This window comes from Centruroides sculpturatus, unplaced genomic scaffold (assembly GCF_000671375.1).
Source record: "Centruroides sculpturatus isolate CEXI.00-Female unplaced genomic scaffold, Cexi_2.0 scaffold2196, whole genome shotgun sequence".
Lineage (NCBI taxonomy): Eukaryota > Metazoa > Arthropoda > Arachnida > Scorpiones > Buthidae > Centruroides > Centruroides sculpturatus.
In genome coordinates, this window is record NW_019386346.1 from 35,169 (window position 1) to 55,457 (window position 20,289).

General features: G+C 25.9%; 1 protein-coding gene across 1 annotated transcript in view; it reads left to right on the forward strand.

Moving 5' to 3' along the window:
* Positions 1-20,289, forward strand: part of LOC111614636 (Down syndrome cell adhesion molecule-like) — a 49,018-nt gene that overhangs the window by 21,232 nt on the left and 7,497 nt on the right. Inside the window, exons 5-12 of the mRNA XM_023356004.1 lie at positions 2,601-2,751; positions 2,822-2,977; positions 5,355-5,516; positions 5,587-5,742; positions 8,737-9,030; positions 9,209-9,475; positions 9,649-10,056; positions 13,907-14,068. Coding sequence (XP_023211772.1) covers positions 2,601-2,751; positions 2,822-2,977; positions 5,355-5,516; positions 5,587-5,742; positions 8,737-9,030; positions 9,209-9,475; positions 9,649-10,056; positions 13,907-14,068 — 1,756 coding nt within the window. The remainder of the gene's footprint in view (positions 1-2,600; positions 2,752-2,821; positions 2,978-5,354; positions 5,517-5,586; positions 5,743-8,736; positions 9,031-9,208; positions 9,476-9,648; positions 10,057-13,906; positions 14,069-20,289) is intronic.

The following is a 20,289-nucleotide window of genomic DNA, read 5'->3' on the forward strand; positions in this document are numbered from 1 at the left end:
TTAACTGTTGTTTATACTCGTGTAAGCTATCAAACAGATTAATTGTCTAAAATTGCTTACAACAAACGTAATAGAAATAAATTCCACAATCAACAGAAAGAAATATTCGAGGTGATAATCAGATAAATTTATAATTACAAATTTATAATAATTTGCATATATTCTTACGTATATTACCGATTACTGAATTATTCATAGAGAATATTAATTACCATTAGTTATAAATGGTAGAAAATTAATCTTAATCCGTAATATTAAGATAAAAATTATATAAGTTCGCATTTATAATATTATCTTGTATTAGAACTTCAAAATTTTTTCCAACTAGGCCTACACGAGAATTCTGAATAATATTTCCAAGTGTCACATTTACAATTAACTTGTAAATTGAAATATAGAAGTAAATTAGTTGTATAATTATCAATCCACTGATACTTTCATAACTTGTGTAATTTCAAACGTGCAAATTACTATCGATATGCTATTTAAATGTTAAAGGCTGAACGCGTGTGATGTATTTTATAATTCTGTTTATTTTTCTACACAAAATAACTTAATTAACATCAATGGAAATTTAATTATCTATTAACTCTATAAACTCATTTCCAGTTTCGAAGAACGAAATAAACTGAATTAATAAAAAACAAATTTCTCTTAACTGTAATTAAACAAATGTGAAGTAAGAACGTAAATTAAAATCAATCAAAATCAAGAAAAATCGAATGTTAAGTAATTTATTTATAAAGAGAAATTATTAAAACTCGAAAATAAATAAAGTTCGATATTAACTTTATAATTTAATTCTACGATTTATTATTCTACGTATTTTATCTCTCGAGTTATCTAAAATAATATTTACTTTTAATTAATGACATTTAGATGATTAAATAACGAAGGTTTGTGATCTTTTTTTTTTTATTAATCTCTATACTCAAATGTATTAGAAAGTTATTTAATAATTTTTGAAACTAGCGATTCGAATGCTCAAAGACTGTGTATACGCTGGAAGTAGATAAAGATTGAAAGGTCTAAGTTTATTTTAAGTTATACTAAATGATGTAGAAAGACAAAAGATTTTATTCAGAATCTTCTTATATCGATAGATGGAAAGGAAGCTTCTTGATGTGGAAAGAAGTTTATAGTGCTTTAGTGCATTAAAGATTTTCTAGACTCATCTCAAAAGTTAGCAAATGAGTATCGTAACTACTTTTACTTTAAATGCAATTGACTCTGTCTTATGAAAATTTTAAGCAAGATTATTAATAATATCGATAATTAATCTTATAAATAATGTACGTGTTAAAGATTTTATAAAAATTAAAACGAAACTGATACAAAATTTTAAAAGATGTAAAAATTCGATATATTTATACAATAAATAAACTATGATAAAAAAAATTAAAATAAAAATCTTAAGAATTAATGTTAAATGAGTTTAAATGTTCATAAAATAATGTTATTTGTATGATTAATATTGTAATTATTTGTGAAATAGTTAGTATTAAAATACGTTATGCGATGAAGCGGGAAGGTTAAAATGAAAAAATGATATTTCATTATTATTTAAATATCATTGTAATTTTGAATATTATTCAAAAAGTGGAAGTGGAAAAAAATATGTTTTGATAAAATCCAATTTTCTTTAANGTAAATAAAGAAAAGGAAATATTAATGTCCGAATTATACTTATTTCAATTATATTTTTATAACATTTCTCCTGCGCGATGCGTGCGTTATGAAATATAGCAAATATTATTGAAAAATAAAATGATTGAAAGAGCTTTCAGCTTTTATTTATTGTTATTTTTATAGAAGTTTAGTATAAATGATGTTCTCTTGAATATTAAATAAACGATGTTGAAAGATATATTAGAGAAAGGTTGCCTAAATCTTATCGATTTGCGTTTTTTGTTTAAAAATATATTTTTAAAATATACATATTTATAAAAAAGAATATAAAGCGAAACTTCGTCATATAACGAAGCTTTATATAAAACGGAAGTTTATAAATGGCTTGTTTTTAGTATGCAAATATTAGAAATATAAATCGTATGGAGTAACATTGCAGATCTAATCCTCGTGATAGATTGCTATTTTGTTCCATTTTTCGACATCTGTGCTCTTTTCCTAACGTTACAACCCATGCATAAAAAATACGCTGTATCTCTTTATGCTTTAGTAGCATTTCTATAATCTCCATTTGTTTCATTTAACTTCTTTTAAATTTTCAGTTCTTCAACATTTGTATAAACAAGGATTATAATTCTCAACATTAATTACTTGTTGATCTCCTTGTCGTCATAGAAGCTAAATTCCCAATTCATTTTTATTGCATTGAGGTAACATTATATTATAGCAACGATTTGCATACAAAATCGAATGATAAAGTACTTTTTTTACAGAAATCAAAAAGCATTATCAGTATATGAACGGCATTTAAAAAACATTTAGGCAATCTTTCTATATAAATAGTTTTTAAAAATTGTTATTATTTAATTATAGATATTTTATATTTTCACCATAAATTTCAGCTATTTGAATCTTCTTTACCAAACCATTTAAACATCTGAATAACTGTATATAATTCAGTTATATTTCAGACTTACGAAGCCAGGGTGTATGATGAATTTGTAATCTATGGAAATACCGCTGTCATCAGATGTCAAGTACCTAGTTACGTTAGGGATTATCTCACCGTTATATCCTGGAGTCGAGACGATGGATTCGTAATAACGCCTCAACATAATTTCGGTAGGCATCAAAATATTTGGCTTTAAACGTAGATCTACAATTCATTCTTGTTCTGTATTATCGTACGCAGCAATAGAAACGAAGTTTGTGTTGTTTCCATCCGGAGAACTTCATGTTAGGAACGTTGGGCACGAGGACAGTCATGCTAAGTTTCGATGTCGAGTGAAAAATTCTATCACGGGAAAAAACATGGAAAGCATCAACACGGGGAAATTGGTGGTGACAGGTAATATTTATTATCCTATATAAAAATAAGGTAAGTTTCTTCTTCTTTGCCGTTAGCAGAATTTCTTTGGAAAACATTACCCTCCATCATTAATATTAATAGTTTTCCTTCATTTAAAATGATTAAGATTAATGATTTCACTATACAGAAAGTAATTAAATTAAGTCAGCATCGGAAAATGACGATCATCTTAAATGTTAGGCTATGCGAAGAAATCGAAGAATATAATAGAAGAAAATATCTCGGAAAATCCTAAAACTTCTGTTCGATTTATAATCTGCTGTCGCTCGAAATGTTCAATGAATATCTCTCAGTTTTCTTTCCATCAATAATGCACTCTGTCCCATCCATCGAGAAGAATAGACGAGAGATTTGGATACCATTTCGAATTTTAAGGAGAAAAGTTCCAGATTCTTCTTATTTTTTCATATCTTGCAATGTATATATACTATTTTATAGTCATTTCCAAACTGATTTCTCTTCAGATTTTAAAAATTTACATTGCTCCGACTGCAATCTTAATTACATTTTATTTTCCACTGGTAACTTAATTATTTTAAAAGTTGACGTTTAAATTACCGTACGGATTTTGTTTTAAAATAAACTCGAGCATAAATTCCTCATAATAAAAAGGACACGGATTAAAGGAGATCGAGCGTAGTTCTGTATGAGCAGGATTAAGTAAAAATGTCAAAGAAATGTATGCATGTACCATCTGATATTAAGTTTGCTTTATTTCTTTGCCGTTATTTTTTTCCCTTCGTATTCGTTATAGGAAGAGGCAATCTACAGTTCTACCTTCCCAGTGGAGATAGTAAGTCCTAACACCTAATGGCTGTTCTCTGTTGTTGTCTGTAAATCGTAATTCTGATTTAATTTGCCTAACGCTACTAACAGATGGTGCCGTTCCCCAAGCTCTTTCATCCTTTGAGAATTGAACGATTTTAAATTTCGCTAAATGTACGTCTTTCCGTTAATGAATGTAGATGTTGTTTTGTTATTGGGAAGTTTTAGAGATGATGAAAGATCCTTTGCTTACTTTGAAGTTTAAAAAAAAGAATGAAAAACAAAAGAAATGTGGGAATTTGTTCGAAATTTATCGATTAACTTTATACAAAATAAGTTATTTTATCGTAGGAGATTCTTCAAACTTATTTTTGTTCGATTAAGAAAAATCATTTTTATAATTAAAAGAGAAAAAATACTCTTAGATTATCACAAAGAGTATTTTTTTAATTATATACAAGCTTTTAGTCATTATTATAATTGAAGAATAATTATTAAACGGTGTCATTATGTAGAAAGCTCTAATTTACAGAATCATTAAAATTTTCTTGTTTTTACAAGCGATATTAAGCGATGTATACACGCAATAATCTTTTAAATAGAGTAAATTTAATAATATAAGTTGCATTATTAAGTATATGCGTAATATAGTTTCAAAAATGACCAATTTTCGTAAATTGAAAAATCAGTTTCTGAAGAAAATCTCTAACTCGATGTTTAGTATCTAAATATTTTTACCACCAGGATTATATAGTAAATTTATGAATTATTTCAGTAATAAATAAGTGTAGGGTAAATTTAAATATTGAAGATTATAGACGATAATATTTTATTGTTACTTATATAATAATCTTTTAAGTTCTTAGCATATTATATGAAATGTGTTTGGAATGCAACTGACACGTTCAAAACTATTTTCAATACTTCCATCATATTTAAAGACATGAAATTTTGTTTAACGTAAACTTCATAAATTGTTAAAATATAAGATTAATATCATTCTTCTAATAAAAAGTGTATTTAATTATTATTTAAATAAAGACATATACGCTTAGTCTTTATCGGTTACACTTATTCTGAAAATATTTGTTTATGTAGATTCTAATATTCGCATCTGTAGAGCCAGATCGATGAGTTTTCCCCACTTTTTTATATCAAAGCTTCTAGAACTTCTTGTCTTTCCTTAGCCAGCAACTTCCATTCCTTCTTTTATTTTTTAGTGCTAACATTAAGGCATTTTTGTGGTTGAGGTTGCTCTTAATACAAAAAACAATCATCTGTAAACTCTACCGTAAATAAAGAAAAGGAAATATTAATGTCCGAATGTAATTTAAGAATAATCAAATTAAAAATTATAGTAACGATTTGCATACAAAATCGAATGATAAAGTACTTTTTTTACAGAAATCAAAAAGCATTATCAGTATATGAACGGCATTTAAAAAACATTTAGGCAATCTTTCTATATAAATAGTTTTTAAAAATTGTTATTATTTAATTATAGATATTTTATATTTTCACCATAAATTTCAGCTATTTGAATCTTCTTTACCAAACCATTTAAACATCTGAATAACTGTATATAATTCAGTTATATTTCAGACTTACGAAGCCAGGGTGTATGATGAATTTGTAATCTATGGAAATACCGCTGTCATCAGATGTCAAGTACCTAGTTACGTTAGGGATTATCTCACCGTTATATCCTGGAGTCGAGACGATGGATTCGTAATAACGCCTCAACATAATTTCGGTAGGCATCAAAATATTTGGCTTTAAACGTAGATCTACAATTCATTCTTGTTCTGTATTATCGTACGCAGCAATAGAAACGAAGTTTGTGTTGTTTCCATCCGGAGAACTTCATGTTAGGAACGTTGGGCACGAGGACAGTCATGCTAAGTTTCGATGTCGAGTGAAAAATTCTATCACGGGAAAAAACATGGAAAGCATCAACACGGGGAAATTGGTGGTGACAGGTAATATTTATTATCCTATATAAAAATAAGGTAAGTTTCTTCTTCTTTGCCGTTAGCAGAATTTCTTTGGAAAACATTACCCTCCATCATTAATATTAATAGTTTTCCTTCATTTAAAATGATTAAGATTAATGATTTCACTATACAGAAAGTAATTAAATTAAGTCAGCATCGGAAAATGACGATCATCTTAAATGTTAGGCTATGCGAAGAAATCGAAGAATATAATAGAAGAAAATATCTCGGAAAATCCTAAAACTTCTGTTCGATTTATAATCTGCTGTCGCTCGAAATGTTCAATGAATATCTCTCAGTTTTCTTTCCATCAATAATGCACTCTGTCCCATCCATCGAGAAGAATAGACGAGAGATTTGGATACCATTTCGAATTTTAAGGAGAAAAGTTCCAGATTCTTCTTATTTTTTCATATCTTGCAATGTATATATACTATTTTATAGTCATTTCCAAACTGATTTCTCTTCAGATTTTAAAAATTTACATTGCTCCGACTGCAATCTTAATTACATTTTATTTTCCACTGGTAACTTAATTATTTTAAAAGTTGACGTTTAAATTACCGTACGGATTTTGTTTTAAAATAAACTCGAGCATAAATTCCTCATAATAAAAAGGACACGGATTAAAGGAGATCGAGCGTAGTTCTGTATGAGCAGGATTAAGTAAAAATGTCAAAGAAATGTATGCATGTACCATCTGATATTAAGTTTGCTTTATTTCTTTGCCGTTATTTTTTTCCCTTCGTATTCGTTATAGGAAGAGGCAATCTACAGTTCTACCTTCCCAGTGGAGATAGTAAGTCCTAACACCTAATGGCTGTTCTCTGTTGTTGTCTGTAAATCGTAATTCTGATTTAATTTGCCTAACGCTACTAACAGATGGTGCCGTTCCCCAAGCTCTTTCATCCTTTGAGAATTGAACGATTTTAAATTTCGCTAAATGTACGTCTTTCCGTTAATGAATGTAGATGTTGTTTTGTTATTGGGAAGTTTTAGAGATGATGAAAGATCCTTTGCTTACTTTGAAGTTTAAAAAAAAGAATGAAAAACAAAAGAAATGTGGGAATTTGTTCGAAATTTATCGATTAACTTTATACAAAATAAGTTATTTTATCGTAGGAGATTCTTCAAACTTATTTTTGTTCGATTAAGAAAAATCATTTTTATAATTAAAAGAGAAAAAATACTCTTAGATTATCACAAAGAGTATTTTTTTAATTATATACAAGCTTTTAGTCATTATTATAATTGAAGAATAATTATTAAACGGTGTCATTATGTAGAAAGCTCTAATTTACAGAATCATTAAAATTTTCTTGTTTTTACAAGCGATATTAAGCGATGTATACACGCAATAATCTTTTAAATAGAGTAAATTTAATAATATAAGTTGCATTATTAAGTATATGCGTAATATAGTTTCAAAAATGACCAATTTTCGTAAATTGAAAAATCAGTTTCTGAAGAAAATCTCTAACTCGATGTTTAGTATCTAAATATTTTTACCACCAGGATTATATAGTAAATTTATGAATTATTTCAGTAATAAATAAGTGTAGGGTAAATTTAAATATTGAAGATTATAGACGATAATATTTTATTGTTACTTATATAATAATCTTTTAAGTTCTTAGCATATTATATGAAATGTGTTTGGAATGCAACTGACACGTTCAAAACTATTTTCAATACTTCCATCATATTTAAAGACATGAAATTTTGTTTAACGTAAACTTCATAAATTGTTAAAATATAAGATTAATATCATTCTTCTAATAAAAAGTGTATTTAATTATTATTTAAATAAAGACATATATGCTTAGTCTTTATCGGTTACACTTATTCTGAAAATATTTGTTTATGTAGATTCTAATATTCGCATCTGTAGAGCCAGATCGATGAGTTTTCCCCTCTTTTTTATATCAAAGCTTCTAGAACTTCTTGTCTTTCCTTAGCCAGCAACTTCCATTCCTTCTTTTATTTTTTAGTGCTAACATTAAGGCATTTTTGTGGTTGAGGTTGCTCTTAATACAAAAAACAATCATCTGTAAACGCTACCGTAAATAAAGAAAAGGAAATATTAATGTCCGAGTGTAATTTAAGAATAATCAAATTAAAATATAAAAATATCAAAATTTTCAAAATAATTAAAACAAATTTCATGTAGTCGTTCAATTAACGAGCGAGTGCATTTTCATTTTTCAATTTAATTAAACATCGAGTATACATTGCAGCATTATTATTAATTCTCATTATTATAAATAAATAATAAAATTTAAACGGAGGAAGAAAATCAATTTATTTTAAATTATTTTCGAGTCCTTTCGAGCTTTGGCCAGTCTTATCTTATGCATTTGACTGAATTTAATTAAAAGATTTTATATTATATAANAAAAAGTGGAAGTGGAAAAAAATATGTTTTGATAAAATCCAATTTTCTTTAATAAAATGCTTTAGCGAAATAGCTTTATTTTTCTTTTAATATTAGGAAAAAATATTTTCCCTTGTGATTTTTATTTCAATATTGGATTTTGAATTTTTCTTCGTGTTATTGAATCGTATTGAAATTCTGTAAGATAAAACGAGAGATTCGAATTTACAAAAGTAAACTTTCTTTTATTATTATTTTACTTTTTTTATTGTAAAGAGATAGAAACGATTTATATAATCTTTTCAATCATTTTAAAATACAAAAATTTGTGTAATTATTTCAATTTTTTAAAAATACTCTTGATAACTCTAAGTGCTGTTTTTAAAAATAAATTTCAAATTAATTAGAAAATTTATAATAATGAACTGATAATTGTATCTTTATTGCTTAATGATAATTAATGATTGTGTGTTATGCAAATAATTAAAATATATCTTTTAAGACGAGATAATCTATTAACAAAAGACAGAAAGTAATTGAAAAATTGTGTATGTTTTTACAAAATAATTATAAATTATTGCATGCATATATTTCAAATATTGCAGAACCTCATACGAGCGTTCCACCAAGAATAACTCATTCAAGCCGTTATGTTTATGTGAAACAAGGGGATACAGCACTCTTGCCTTGCGCTGCCCAAGGGTACCCTACACCAAGCTATAAATGGCAAAAGAGGGACAAGGGACAGCTACTTTATGTTGCTCTGGATCGCAGAATAGAACAAGTTGATGGGACTTTAATCGTCAGTCGTGCAGAAATATTCGATTCTGGAATTTATATTTGCACAGCCAGAAACGATATGGGCGAAACTAAATTTGAATTACAATTGACTGTAAGAGGTAAAGTGTATAGTTATGTTTTTAAATGGGAAACTTTCCACTAAGTTAAATAATAATAATGTATAAACTGCTCTATTTTTTTTCTATCTAAAAATTGTTTGCCGAGAATGTAAAATGTCCAACTTTTATAAGTGGAATAACTGATTTATTTTTAATATTATTTTTTTTTCTTGTTTAGTTCCGTTAAGGGCAGCAATTTGGCCTCGACATCAAAAAGTCAGTTCTGGAACTTCTGTAACATTTAATTGTACGACAACGGGTCATCCAATAACAAATATGGAATGGATGAAAAATCAAAGGCCTGTTGTGTCCAACAGAAGAATTACTATCTCTGGGAATGTAATACACATCAATTCTGTTCAGAGAGAGAATATTGGTATATATCAATGTTATATATACAACGAGGAAGAATCTGCTCAAGCTTCTACTTATCTCAGCATTGCATGTAAGTCAAGTACTATATATGGAAAATGTTTCATTTTGTCTTCGAGAAAATTGATTTTATCTCCATTTGATTGGAATTTTTTTTTATCAAATACTTTGAGTTATCAGCATATAAAATTTTTGTTATTTCGACGATACTCCGTATTAAAAATTAAATTATTTTCCTTTAAACAGCAGAATCACCACGTATAATTTTGAAATTCGAGGAAGATACGTATAATCCGGGTGATCATATATCTCTTAGGTGTTCTGCAGCTGGTAATCCACTTCCGCAAATCACATGGTTTACTTATGGCATTCCAGTACAGGATACCGGTAGATTGCGTGTTGGTGATTACGTTAGTAGAGATGGCATCGTTATTAGTTACGTGAATATAAGTGCTGCAGAAATTGCCGATGGAGGTATCTACGAGTGCAAAGCTACCAATGATTATGGCACAGATTCTCATTCTGCTACTGTATATATTAGAGGACCCCCTTACATTAAACCAATGAGAAACCGTACGGTGATAGCTGGTCAAACATTAATTCTTCATTGTCCTATTTCTGGACACCCAATCAAGTCGGTGAGATGGGAGAGAGGTGAGTTTCTTCCTTTTCATTACATATAAAATTAATAAAAATTCTAAACTTGATATTTTTAATGGATGATGAGTAGAAACTATATTATTTTTTAAAATTAATCAATATTTAAATTAATTAAAAAATGGAAGTTGTTTAAATTAATTAAAATTTAAAATTAATAAATTAGTCACAAATTTTTAAAAAATTATTGTTAGCCTAATTAAATCAAAATTTGAAACGGGAATGTAGATATTAAATTAAGATATTCCGATTTATTTCCTGCTAATAAATCAAAACTTTAGAAGACATCATTTTATTAATTATAAAGATATTTAATAAGATATTGGATTAAGAAGTAAAGCTTATATACCTTCTTATGATCAACAATGTCAAGATAAGACAATTGCCCCGGGCAAAAAGATATCGAGTACATTTGCTAAGCTGATTACAAAGTTCCTTTGTTCTCGAGATGCCTTCAAGAAGAACTTCGATTTCCGATGTTTAGAGGTTAAAGGACTGTTATGTCTGCCGTCTAATAAATCAAATCATAAATAATTTTTTTTTTTTTGAATTCTCAAAAGAATTTTTTATCTACATTTTTTTTTAATTTAATGAGTGATTTATTAAATAAGTTTGAATAAATGAGATTTAACGCTCAATTTTGGATTCTCTCGAGCCTAGCAACTTGGGAATTGCCAGCGAGTTGCTATCATTCTTTAGATAAGATGGATGCGAATAAGCGAATATTGTTGCTAAATTTTAAGCAGGAGCATTAAACATTTATATGTTTGATTTATATTTATCTTTTATATGATTATATATTTGACACGATATTACATTCGAAATATACTCGAATTTATTTCTTGTATATCGGTAAATGGAAAAACGTTGTTAGTGCGCACAATATTTTCTATTATAAATATAATTGAATCACTCTTTTATATATTATTTTCTGATATTCAAATATATGTACTTATATTTCACGACTAATCAATATATTTTTTATAATAATCAATATATAATAAATAAATTTACTAGCCAATATATGAAGCAAATAATTTCAATGTTATGCAATTCTATAACATCAATATAAAACAAAATATATTGGCAATGTCACAAGTATTTACTTTCGTTCAATCGGTAGTAAGGTCGAATATTAAAAATTTACTTGATATACAACAGGCATTTTTCTATTCGGTACCTTTTTATGTGACATCTACAAGAAAATAACGACTTTTAACTCGATTTCCTAAGGAAATAAAGGCTTTTAAAGACCTCCCTGTCCATGTCACTTCCTTAATAACTTTCTGTTCCCTCGAGCCATTTCTAAAGAATTTCGAAGGTGCAGAAACCCCTGAAACTGTATGTCAATATAAATTTATCAACAATAGCTATATATTTGAAAGCCAGGCATATTTTTATAGCATAGAATTCTTTAAAAATTACATAATAAGGGATATCTCCGATATTATATATATATATATATATATATAATCTGTCAGTACAACGTCTATGAATGATATTTTTTTGAATAAAAAAGAATTGAAATCTTTGTCAAATCTGAAAACGTACTTAACTTACCGAATACCTTTTTCATGTTCGAATAATAAATATTATTGCTTGTCTCTGGTTATGTTAAATAAATAAAAATGTTAAGATTAAATTATATTTACCTGCTGTATAAAATTTAATTCATATTCCAGTAATATAATTTAGAATTTTGTGATTTTCTCGTAAATTAAATTCTAGAAAATAATACAATAAAATGTCTTCCAAAAATGATAAAAGAAAAACTCGGAAGAAATGTAGATAATTGAATACTTAATATTCTTCAATGTTATATTTATATTAATCTTATATAAGTTTTTTTTAGAATCTATTTTTATTTTTAAATATATTTTCTACATTAATCAGATATTGATGTACTAAATCATGTTTGCGAAGAATTAAATTTTATTTGCTCGTTTATAATAAATGAAATGCAAAGGATGTAAATAACATTAAAAATGTATTTTAAGTTTTAAATATTTCAATATTCTAATTTGTGAAAAGAATTAAATAGGAAAAAAAAAACATTAAAATAGCTTACGATATTATAATATTCTCAAATTATCTGTTTAAATTTTTGAATAATTTAAAAGTAATATAAAATTTGATTAAAGAGATGTTGCATTGGAGATAGAAGACTAAAATACCGTCAACACTTCAAATTCGCTGCTGTTAGGGGCGCAGAACCGTCGCGAAAATGGAAAAACCCAAACATTTCTACGTCCCTCAAACCTTAATTCTTAATAGTGTTGGCTATATTTAACAGAAAAAAAGTAAAAACAATACACTGTACTGCAAAAATAGAATGTTTTAATATTTAAAAATACATTATCAACAATGTAAGCTAACAAACACGCTTATACACAACAGACAGGGAGAGAGGGAGAGAGAGAGACAATACATGTACATAAGTGGTGCAATACATGTACTCGTACAGTATTTAGATAGTAATAAAATTATAAAAGTTTATAAAATACAATTATATACAATACAGTACTGTGATTTATAAACGTTAATAATAAAAGTTGTGAAAAATACAAGATACTCAGCACACTGAGAGACAAAACGTGTGAGTGAGGGTTGATTAATATTGAGACAAAACGTGGCATCCCCAAACAACGTAGTTTGCAGGGTTTTTTTTTTAATCTTACTGATACTTTTTATAATAAATTTATATATATATTTATTTATTTATGGTAGTAAATGATAAAATAAATTAACAATACATACATTTCATACATTTATGACTTGCTAAACTGATTTTTAGTTTTCTCTGCGATTTTTGGTTCAAGCCTATGAGTCTGCAGCTGTGAGTCTGCAATTTTTTATACTAGGTTGCAAAATTCAAAAACAAAGAAAAAATTTGTATTTAATCATTGATGGCAAACTTACGAATAATCGAATCCATAAAAGTTAAGTTAAACCTGCAAAGGTTGCGACTGTAAATAGAAGTAAAGCAAAAAAATAAAAATAAAGTTTATCTAAAAGAATCATTTCTTAATTTTAATAAAAGTAATTGCTGTATGAAAAACTAAAAGAACTAAATATTTTATTCACACTTGTAGTTGGGGTGCTATCTGTGTTCTTCGTGACCAATCTACTAGAAATGCATAGAATAATAATAGAATAATGTACTAAGAAGAGAAAAAAAACTGAAAATATTAATATTCAGCTGGAGAAATACCCGCATTAACTTTTATATTACATTATATCCTTTCTCAGATTGATTTAATTTATTTTGCTAACATTAATAACATTTTTAGCTATAGTTAAAAGGAATTTTTTAAAAAAGTGTCTACTATCACGCTCGTTTTAATTATTAAATATGTAAAAGTTTGCACTAGACAATTAATTTTTAATTGATATATTTACGTATAAAATTAAATTTTTATGTGTTGCGAAAATTAAGATTTAACAAATCTGTTTAAAATGTTTATAAAAAGTAAATTAAACATTATCTTATACGTGACTATGTATAGCAATTCTTGTTACAGGATCTATAATTTAATTTTTTGTAACTATTCATGCCAAAACGGTATTTCTTTCGGATTGAAACATTTTTTTTATCTATCAACTATTTAATTTTTTATTGAGTAACTGGAAGTATTTTCCATTTTAAAATTCAATAAATATTAAAACTTTTGACATTTTTGGGTTAAGTATCCAAAACTGTGTAAGGTGGAAGCATAAATGATACTTTCCTTTGTAATATCTTAGAAAAGTGATAAGTAGTTTGAGGCAAGAAAGGACTACAATATCTTGTGATTGTTGTATGAGAATAGAATTCCAAAGTAGGTCATACCAATTTGTCTCTTTTCAGGGATAAAACAGCTGCCTCTCGGTAGACGCCAAAAAGTACACTCGAATGGGACCTTGGTAATTCACCACGTAGATGGTAAAGAAGATGACGGACAATATCAATGTAGAGCAACTAACGATCAAGGATTGGCAGCATCTCGTAAGGTTTACATTAAAGTATTAGGTAAGTATCTGCTCGAAACCTATTTTTAAAAGGCTTTCAGCCAATACAACTTTTGTAAGTTACTACTAATTAAAAAAAAAATCTTTATTCGCGTGTAAATTAAGAAAAATAATAGAGTTAGAAGAATTATAAATTTATAGCTTTAATATTCTACTTTGAGTATTAATAAGTGATAAAATCCTAAGGATGAATTATGGCTCAGAGTAGATATAAATCCCTTAAAAGCAATAAAAAAATATGTTTGGAAGTATCGATAATCTCACTATGTAAGACGTTTCATATGAAATATGGTGTTTGGTTTTAATGCTTTTGTTAGATAACATTATCAATACGAGTGTTTGTCTTTTTAGTAAAAGGGGAAAAAATTGGTTTTTTAATTACATTTGAGAAAATAATCGAAGTCAAGTATTCACAACGGCATCCAACTTATTGTTTCCACTGAAAGATATAAGGAAAGCACTAAAAGTTACTTATTACTTAATTTTACTTAGTTAATTGTAATATTAAAAAATTAGTTTATTTAATATTTTTACGGTTACAAGGTCACTTAAATCAAAATTATATAATATNTAATGAATATTTTTGTAGAAGCAAGAGTAAATATTGAAATTGACAAAAATAATTCAAGAAAATTGCAATTATTCTTGTTATTATCAATATCGAAACATTAAAGTTTGATGTTATTTGCAATAAAACAAGAGAATAATTTAATTTATCGCTACATTATATAGTTTATTTGCTTCATTATACTTGTACAATTCTTTTCTAGAGTTAATTCCGAAACGTTATAAGAGCCTTTAAAACCCCAATCTCTTAATAACATTAACTGTTGTTTATACTCGTGTAAGCTATCAAACAGATTAATTGTCTAAAATTGCTTACAACAAACGTAATAGAAATAAATTCCACAATCAACAGAAAGAAATATTCGAGGTGATAATCAGATAAATTTATAATTACAAATTTATAATAATTTGCATATATTCTTACGTATATTACCGATTACTGAATTATTCATAGAGAATATTAATTACCATTAGTTATAGATGGTAGAAAATTAATCTTAATTCCGAATATTAAGATAAAAATAATTTAAGTTCGCTAAATATATCATTTATAATATTATCTTGTATTAGAACTTCAAAATTTTTTCCAACTAGGCCTACACGAGAATTCTGATTTTTTTCCCTTCGTATTCGTTATAGGAAGAGGCAATCTACAGTTCTACCTTCCCAGTGGAGATAGTAAGTCCTAACACCTAATGGCTGTTCTCTGTTGTTGTCTGTAAATCGTAATTCTGATTTAATTTGCCTAACGCTACTAACAGATGGTGCCGTTCCCCAAGCTCTTTCATCCTTTGAGAATTGAACGATTTTAAATTTCGCTAAATGTACGTCTTTCCGTTAATGAATGTAGATGTTGTTTTGTTATTGGGAAGTTTTAGAGATGATGAAAGATCCTTTGCTTACTTTGAAGTTTAAAAAAAAGAATGAAAAACAAAAGAAATGTGGGAATTTGTTCGAAATTTATCGATTAACTTTATACAAAATAAGTTATTTTATCGTAGGAGATTCTTCAAACTTATTTTTGTTCGATTAAGAAAAATCATTTTTATAATTAAAAGAGAAAAAATACTCTTAGATTATCACAAAGAGTATTTTTTTAATTATATACAAGCTTTTAGTCATTATTATAATTGAAGAATAATTATTAAACGGTGTCATTATGTAGAAAGCTCTAATTTACAGAATCATTAAAATTTTCTTGTTTTTACAAGCGATATTAAGCGATGTATACACGCAATAATCTTTTAAATAGAGTAAATTTAATAATATAAGTTGCATTATTAAGTATATGCGTAATATAGTTTCAAAAATGACCAATTTTCGTAAATTGAAAAATCAGTTTCTGAAGAAAATCTCTAACTCGATGTTTAGTATCTAAATATTTTTACCACCAGGATTATATAGTAAATTTATGAATTATTTCAGTAATAAATAAGTGTAGGGTAAATTTAAATATTGAAGATTATAGACGATAATATTTTATTGTTACTTATATAATAATCTTTTAAGTTCTTAGCATATTATATGAAATGTGTTTGGAATGCAACTGACACGTTCAAAACTATTTTCAATACTTCCATCATATTTAAAGACATGAAATTTTGTTTAACGTAAACTTCATAAATTGTTAAAATATAAGATTAATATCATTCTTCTAATAAAAAGTGTATTTAATTATTATTTAAATAAAGACATATATGCTTAGTCTTTATCGGTTACACTTATTCTGAAAATATTTGTTTATGTAGATTCTAATATTCGCATCTGTAGAGCCAGATCGATGAGTTTTCCCCTCTTTTTTATATCAAAGCTTCTAGAACTTCTTGTCTTTCCTTAGCCAGCAACTTCCATTCCTTCTTTTATTTTTTAGTGCTAACATTAAGGCATTTTTGTGGTTGAGGTTGCTCTTAATACAAAAAACAATCATCTGTAAACGCTACCGTAAATAAAGAAAAGGAAATATTAATGTCCGAGTGTAATTTAAGAATAATCAAATTAAAATATAAAAATATCAAAATTTTCAAAATAATTAAAACAAATTTCATGTAGTCGTTCAATTAACGAGCGAGTGCATTTTCATTTTTCAATTTAATTAAACATCGAGTATACATTGCAGCATTATTATTAATTCTCATTATTATAAATAAATAATAAAATTTAAACGGAGGAAGAAAATCAATTTATTTTAAATTATTTTCGAGTCCTTTCGAGCTTTGGCCAGTCTTATCTTATGCATTTGACTGAATTTAATTAAAAGATTTTATATTATATAATTAATAAAATCTGATAATACACGAAATATATTAGTTAGTTTAAACAGTGAACAAATTATAAGAGTTTATTAAGTTTCTAATGTAAAAACTTTAAAAATTTACTCCGGGAGCATTAAATTTGTATATAATATATATTATCTTTATTTATTAATCGATGTTTATTAGTCATCCGACTTTTGGCAAACGTTAATATTAAAATACGCTAAATTCAGACTTACAACTAATAAATATATTCTATTGGATATTAGACGGATAATCAATAGATTAAAATTTAATTTTGGAAAACTTTTTATCGTTAAATACCTCCGAGAATAAATTAGTTGGCGTATAAATAACTTCACAAATTCATGAGGACAAACAAAATATACAGAAAATGTTATAATATAAATAGAGAGAAATGAATTTCAAGTGAAGCTTTTTATATTTTTTCCTATAAGAGTACACATTTGATATATGACGGCATTTTAAATATTTAAGAGAAAAATAGTATTTCTTAAAATTTTTGAATATATATGAAAATTATTAAAATAATAATTCAAAGCTATAATATATACATTTTAAATTTAAAATATCAATTTTCAGATTTTTGTATAGAAAAACACCTGAGAAATATAAAACACATTGGTCACAATGCAATATCTGGAGTTAGTTTTATTTAATATTTTTCTATTTTAAAAATATTTTTGTGATTTATTATGAATAATTTTAATAAATTTCTAAGTATTTTTCTTTAGTTTAATATTATTTTGAAACTTTCATTACATTTCATTTTATTGACAAATTATTAGTAAATATAATTTTTCTGTTTATTTAAATTATAAAATGTATAACAAAAATAACAAATTTCGACTAATGAAATTAAAATTTATGTGCTTATATAAATGATAAAAAGCTAAATTATTTATTTATTATAAATTCAATTAAAAGTTAATGAATATTTTTGTAGAAGCAAGAGTAAATATTGAAATTGACAAAAATAATTCAAGAAAATTGCAATTATTCTTGTTATTATCAATATCGAAACATTAAAGTTTGATGTTGTTATTTGCAATAAAACAAGAGAATAATTTAATTTATCGCTACATTATATAGTTTATTTGCAATTATACTTGTACAATTCTTTTCTAGAGTTAATTCCGAAACGTTATAAGAGCCTTTAAAACCCCAATCTCTTAATAACATTAACTGTTGTTTATACTCGTGTAAGCTATCAAACAGATTAATTGTCTAAAATTGCTTACAACAATCGTAATAGAAATAAACTCGACAATCAACAGAAAGAAATATTCGAGGTGATAATCAGATAAATTTATAATTACAAATTTATAATAATTTGCATATATTCTTACGTATATTACCGATTACTGAATTATTCATAGAGAATATTAATTACCATTAGTTATAAATGGTAGAAAATTAATCTTAATCCGTAATATTAAGATAAAAATAATATAAGTTCGCATTTATAATATTATCTTGTATTAGAACTTCAAAATTTTTTCCAACTAGGCCTACACGAGAATTCTGAATAATATTTCCAAGTGTCACATTTACAATTAACTTGTAAATTGAAATATAGAAGTAAATTAGTTGTATAATTATCAATCCACTGATACTTTCATAACTTGTGTAATTTCAAACGTGCAAATTACTATCGATATGCTGTTTAAATGTTAAAGGCTGAACGCGTGTGATGTATTTTATAATTCTGTTTATTTTTCTACACAAAATAACTTAATTAACATCAATGGAAATTTAATTATCTATTAACTCTATAAACTCATTTCCAGTTTCGAAGAACGAAATAAACTGAATTAATAAAAAACAAATTTCTCTTAACTGTAATTAAACAAATGTGAAGTAAGAACGTAAATTAAAATCAATCAAAATCAAGAAAAATCGAATGTTAAGTAATTCATTTATAAAGAGAAATTATTAAAACTCGAAAATAAATAAAGTTCGATATTAACTTTATAATTTAATTCTACGATTTATTATTCTACGTATTTTATCTCTCGAGTTATCTAAAATAATATTTACTTTTAATTAATGACATTTAGATGATTAAATAACGAAGGTTTGTGATCTTTTTTTTTTATTAATCTCTATACACAAATGTATTAGAAAGTTATTTAATAATTTTTGAAACTAGCGATTCGAATGCTCAAAGACTGTGTATACGCTGGAAGTAGATAAAGATTGAAAGGTCTAAGTTTATTTTAAGTTATACTAAATGATGTAGAAAGACAAAAGATTTTATTCAGAATCTTCTTATATCGATAGATGGAAAGGAAGCTTCTTGATGTGGAAAGAAGTTTATAGTGCTTTAGTGCATTAAAGATTTTCTAGACTCATCTCAAAAGTTAGCAAATGAGTATCGTAACTACTTTTACTTTAAATGCAATTGACTCTGTCTTATGAAAATTTTAAGCAAGATTATTAATAATATCGATAATTAATCTTATAAATAATGTACGTGTTAGAGATTTTATAAAAATTAAAACGAAACAGATACAAAATTTTAAAAGATGTAAAAATTCGATATATTTATACAATAAATAAACTATAATAAAAAAATAATAAAAATAAAAATCTTAATAATTAATGTTAAATGAGTTTAAATGTTCATAAAATAAAGTTATATAGATGATTAATATTGTAATTATTTGTGAAATAGTTAGTAATTAAATACGTTATGCAATGAATCGGGAAGGATAGAATGAAAAAATGATATTATTATTTAAATATCATTGTAATTTTGAATATTATTCAAAAAGTAGAAGTGGAAAAAAATGTGTTTTGATAAAATCCAATTTTCTTTAATAAAATGCTTTAGCGAAATAGCTTTATTTTTCTTTTAATATTAGGAAAAAATATTTTCCCTTGTGATTTTTATTTCAATATTGGATTTTGAATTTTTCTTCGTGTTATTGAATCGTATTGAAATTCTGTAAGATAAAACGAGAGATTCGAATTTACAAAAGTAAACTTTCTTTTATTATTATTTCACTTTTTTTATTGTTTAAGAGATAGAAACGATTTATATAATCTTTTAAATCATTTTAAAATACAAAAATTTGTGTAATTATTTCAATTTCTTAAAAATACTCTTTATAACTTTAAGTGCTGTTTTTAAAAATAAATTTCAAATTAAATATAAAGTTTATAATATTGAACTGATATTGTATTTTTATTTTCACCAATTTCACCAACACCTAATTTTTGCTGTGCTTAAAATTATTTTATTTTACTAGCGTTTTCAATCTATTAATATAGTCCAGCGTTACGCTTAAGATTATAAACATATTTTTATTGTTTAATTATAATTTTTTAATTGAGTATTATGCAAATAATTAAAATATAAGTTTTAAGACGAGATAGT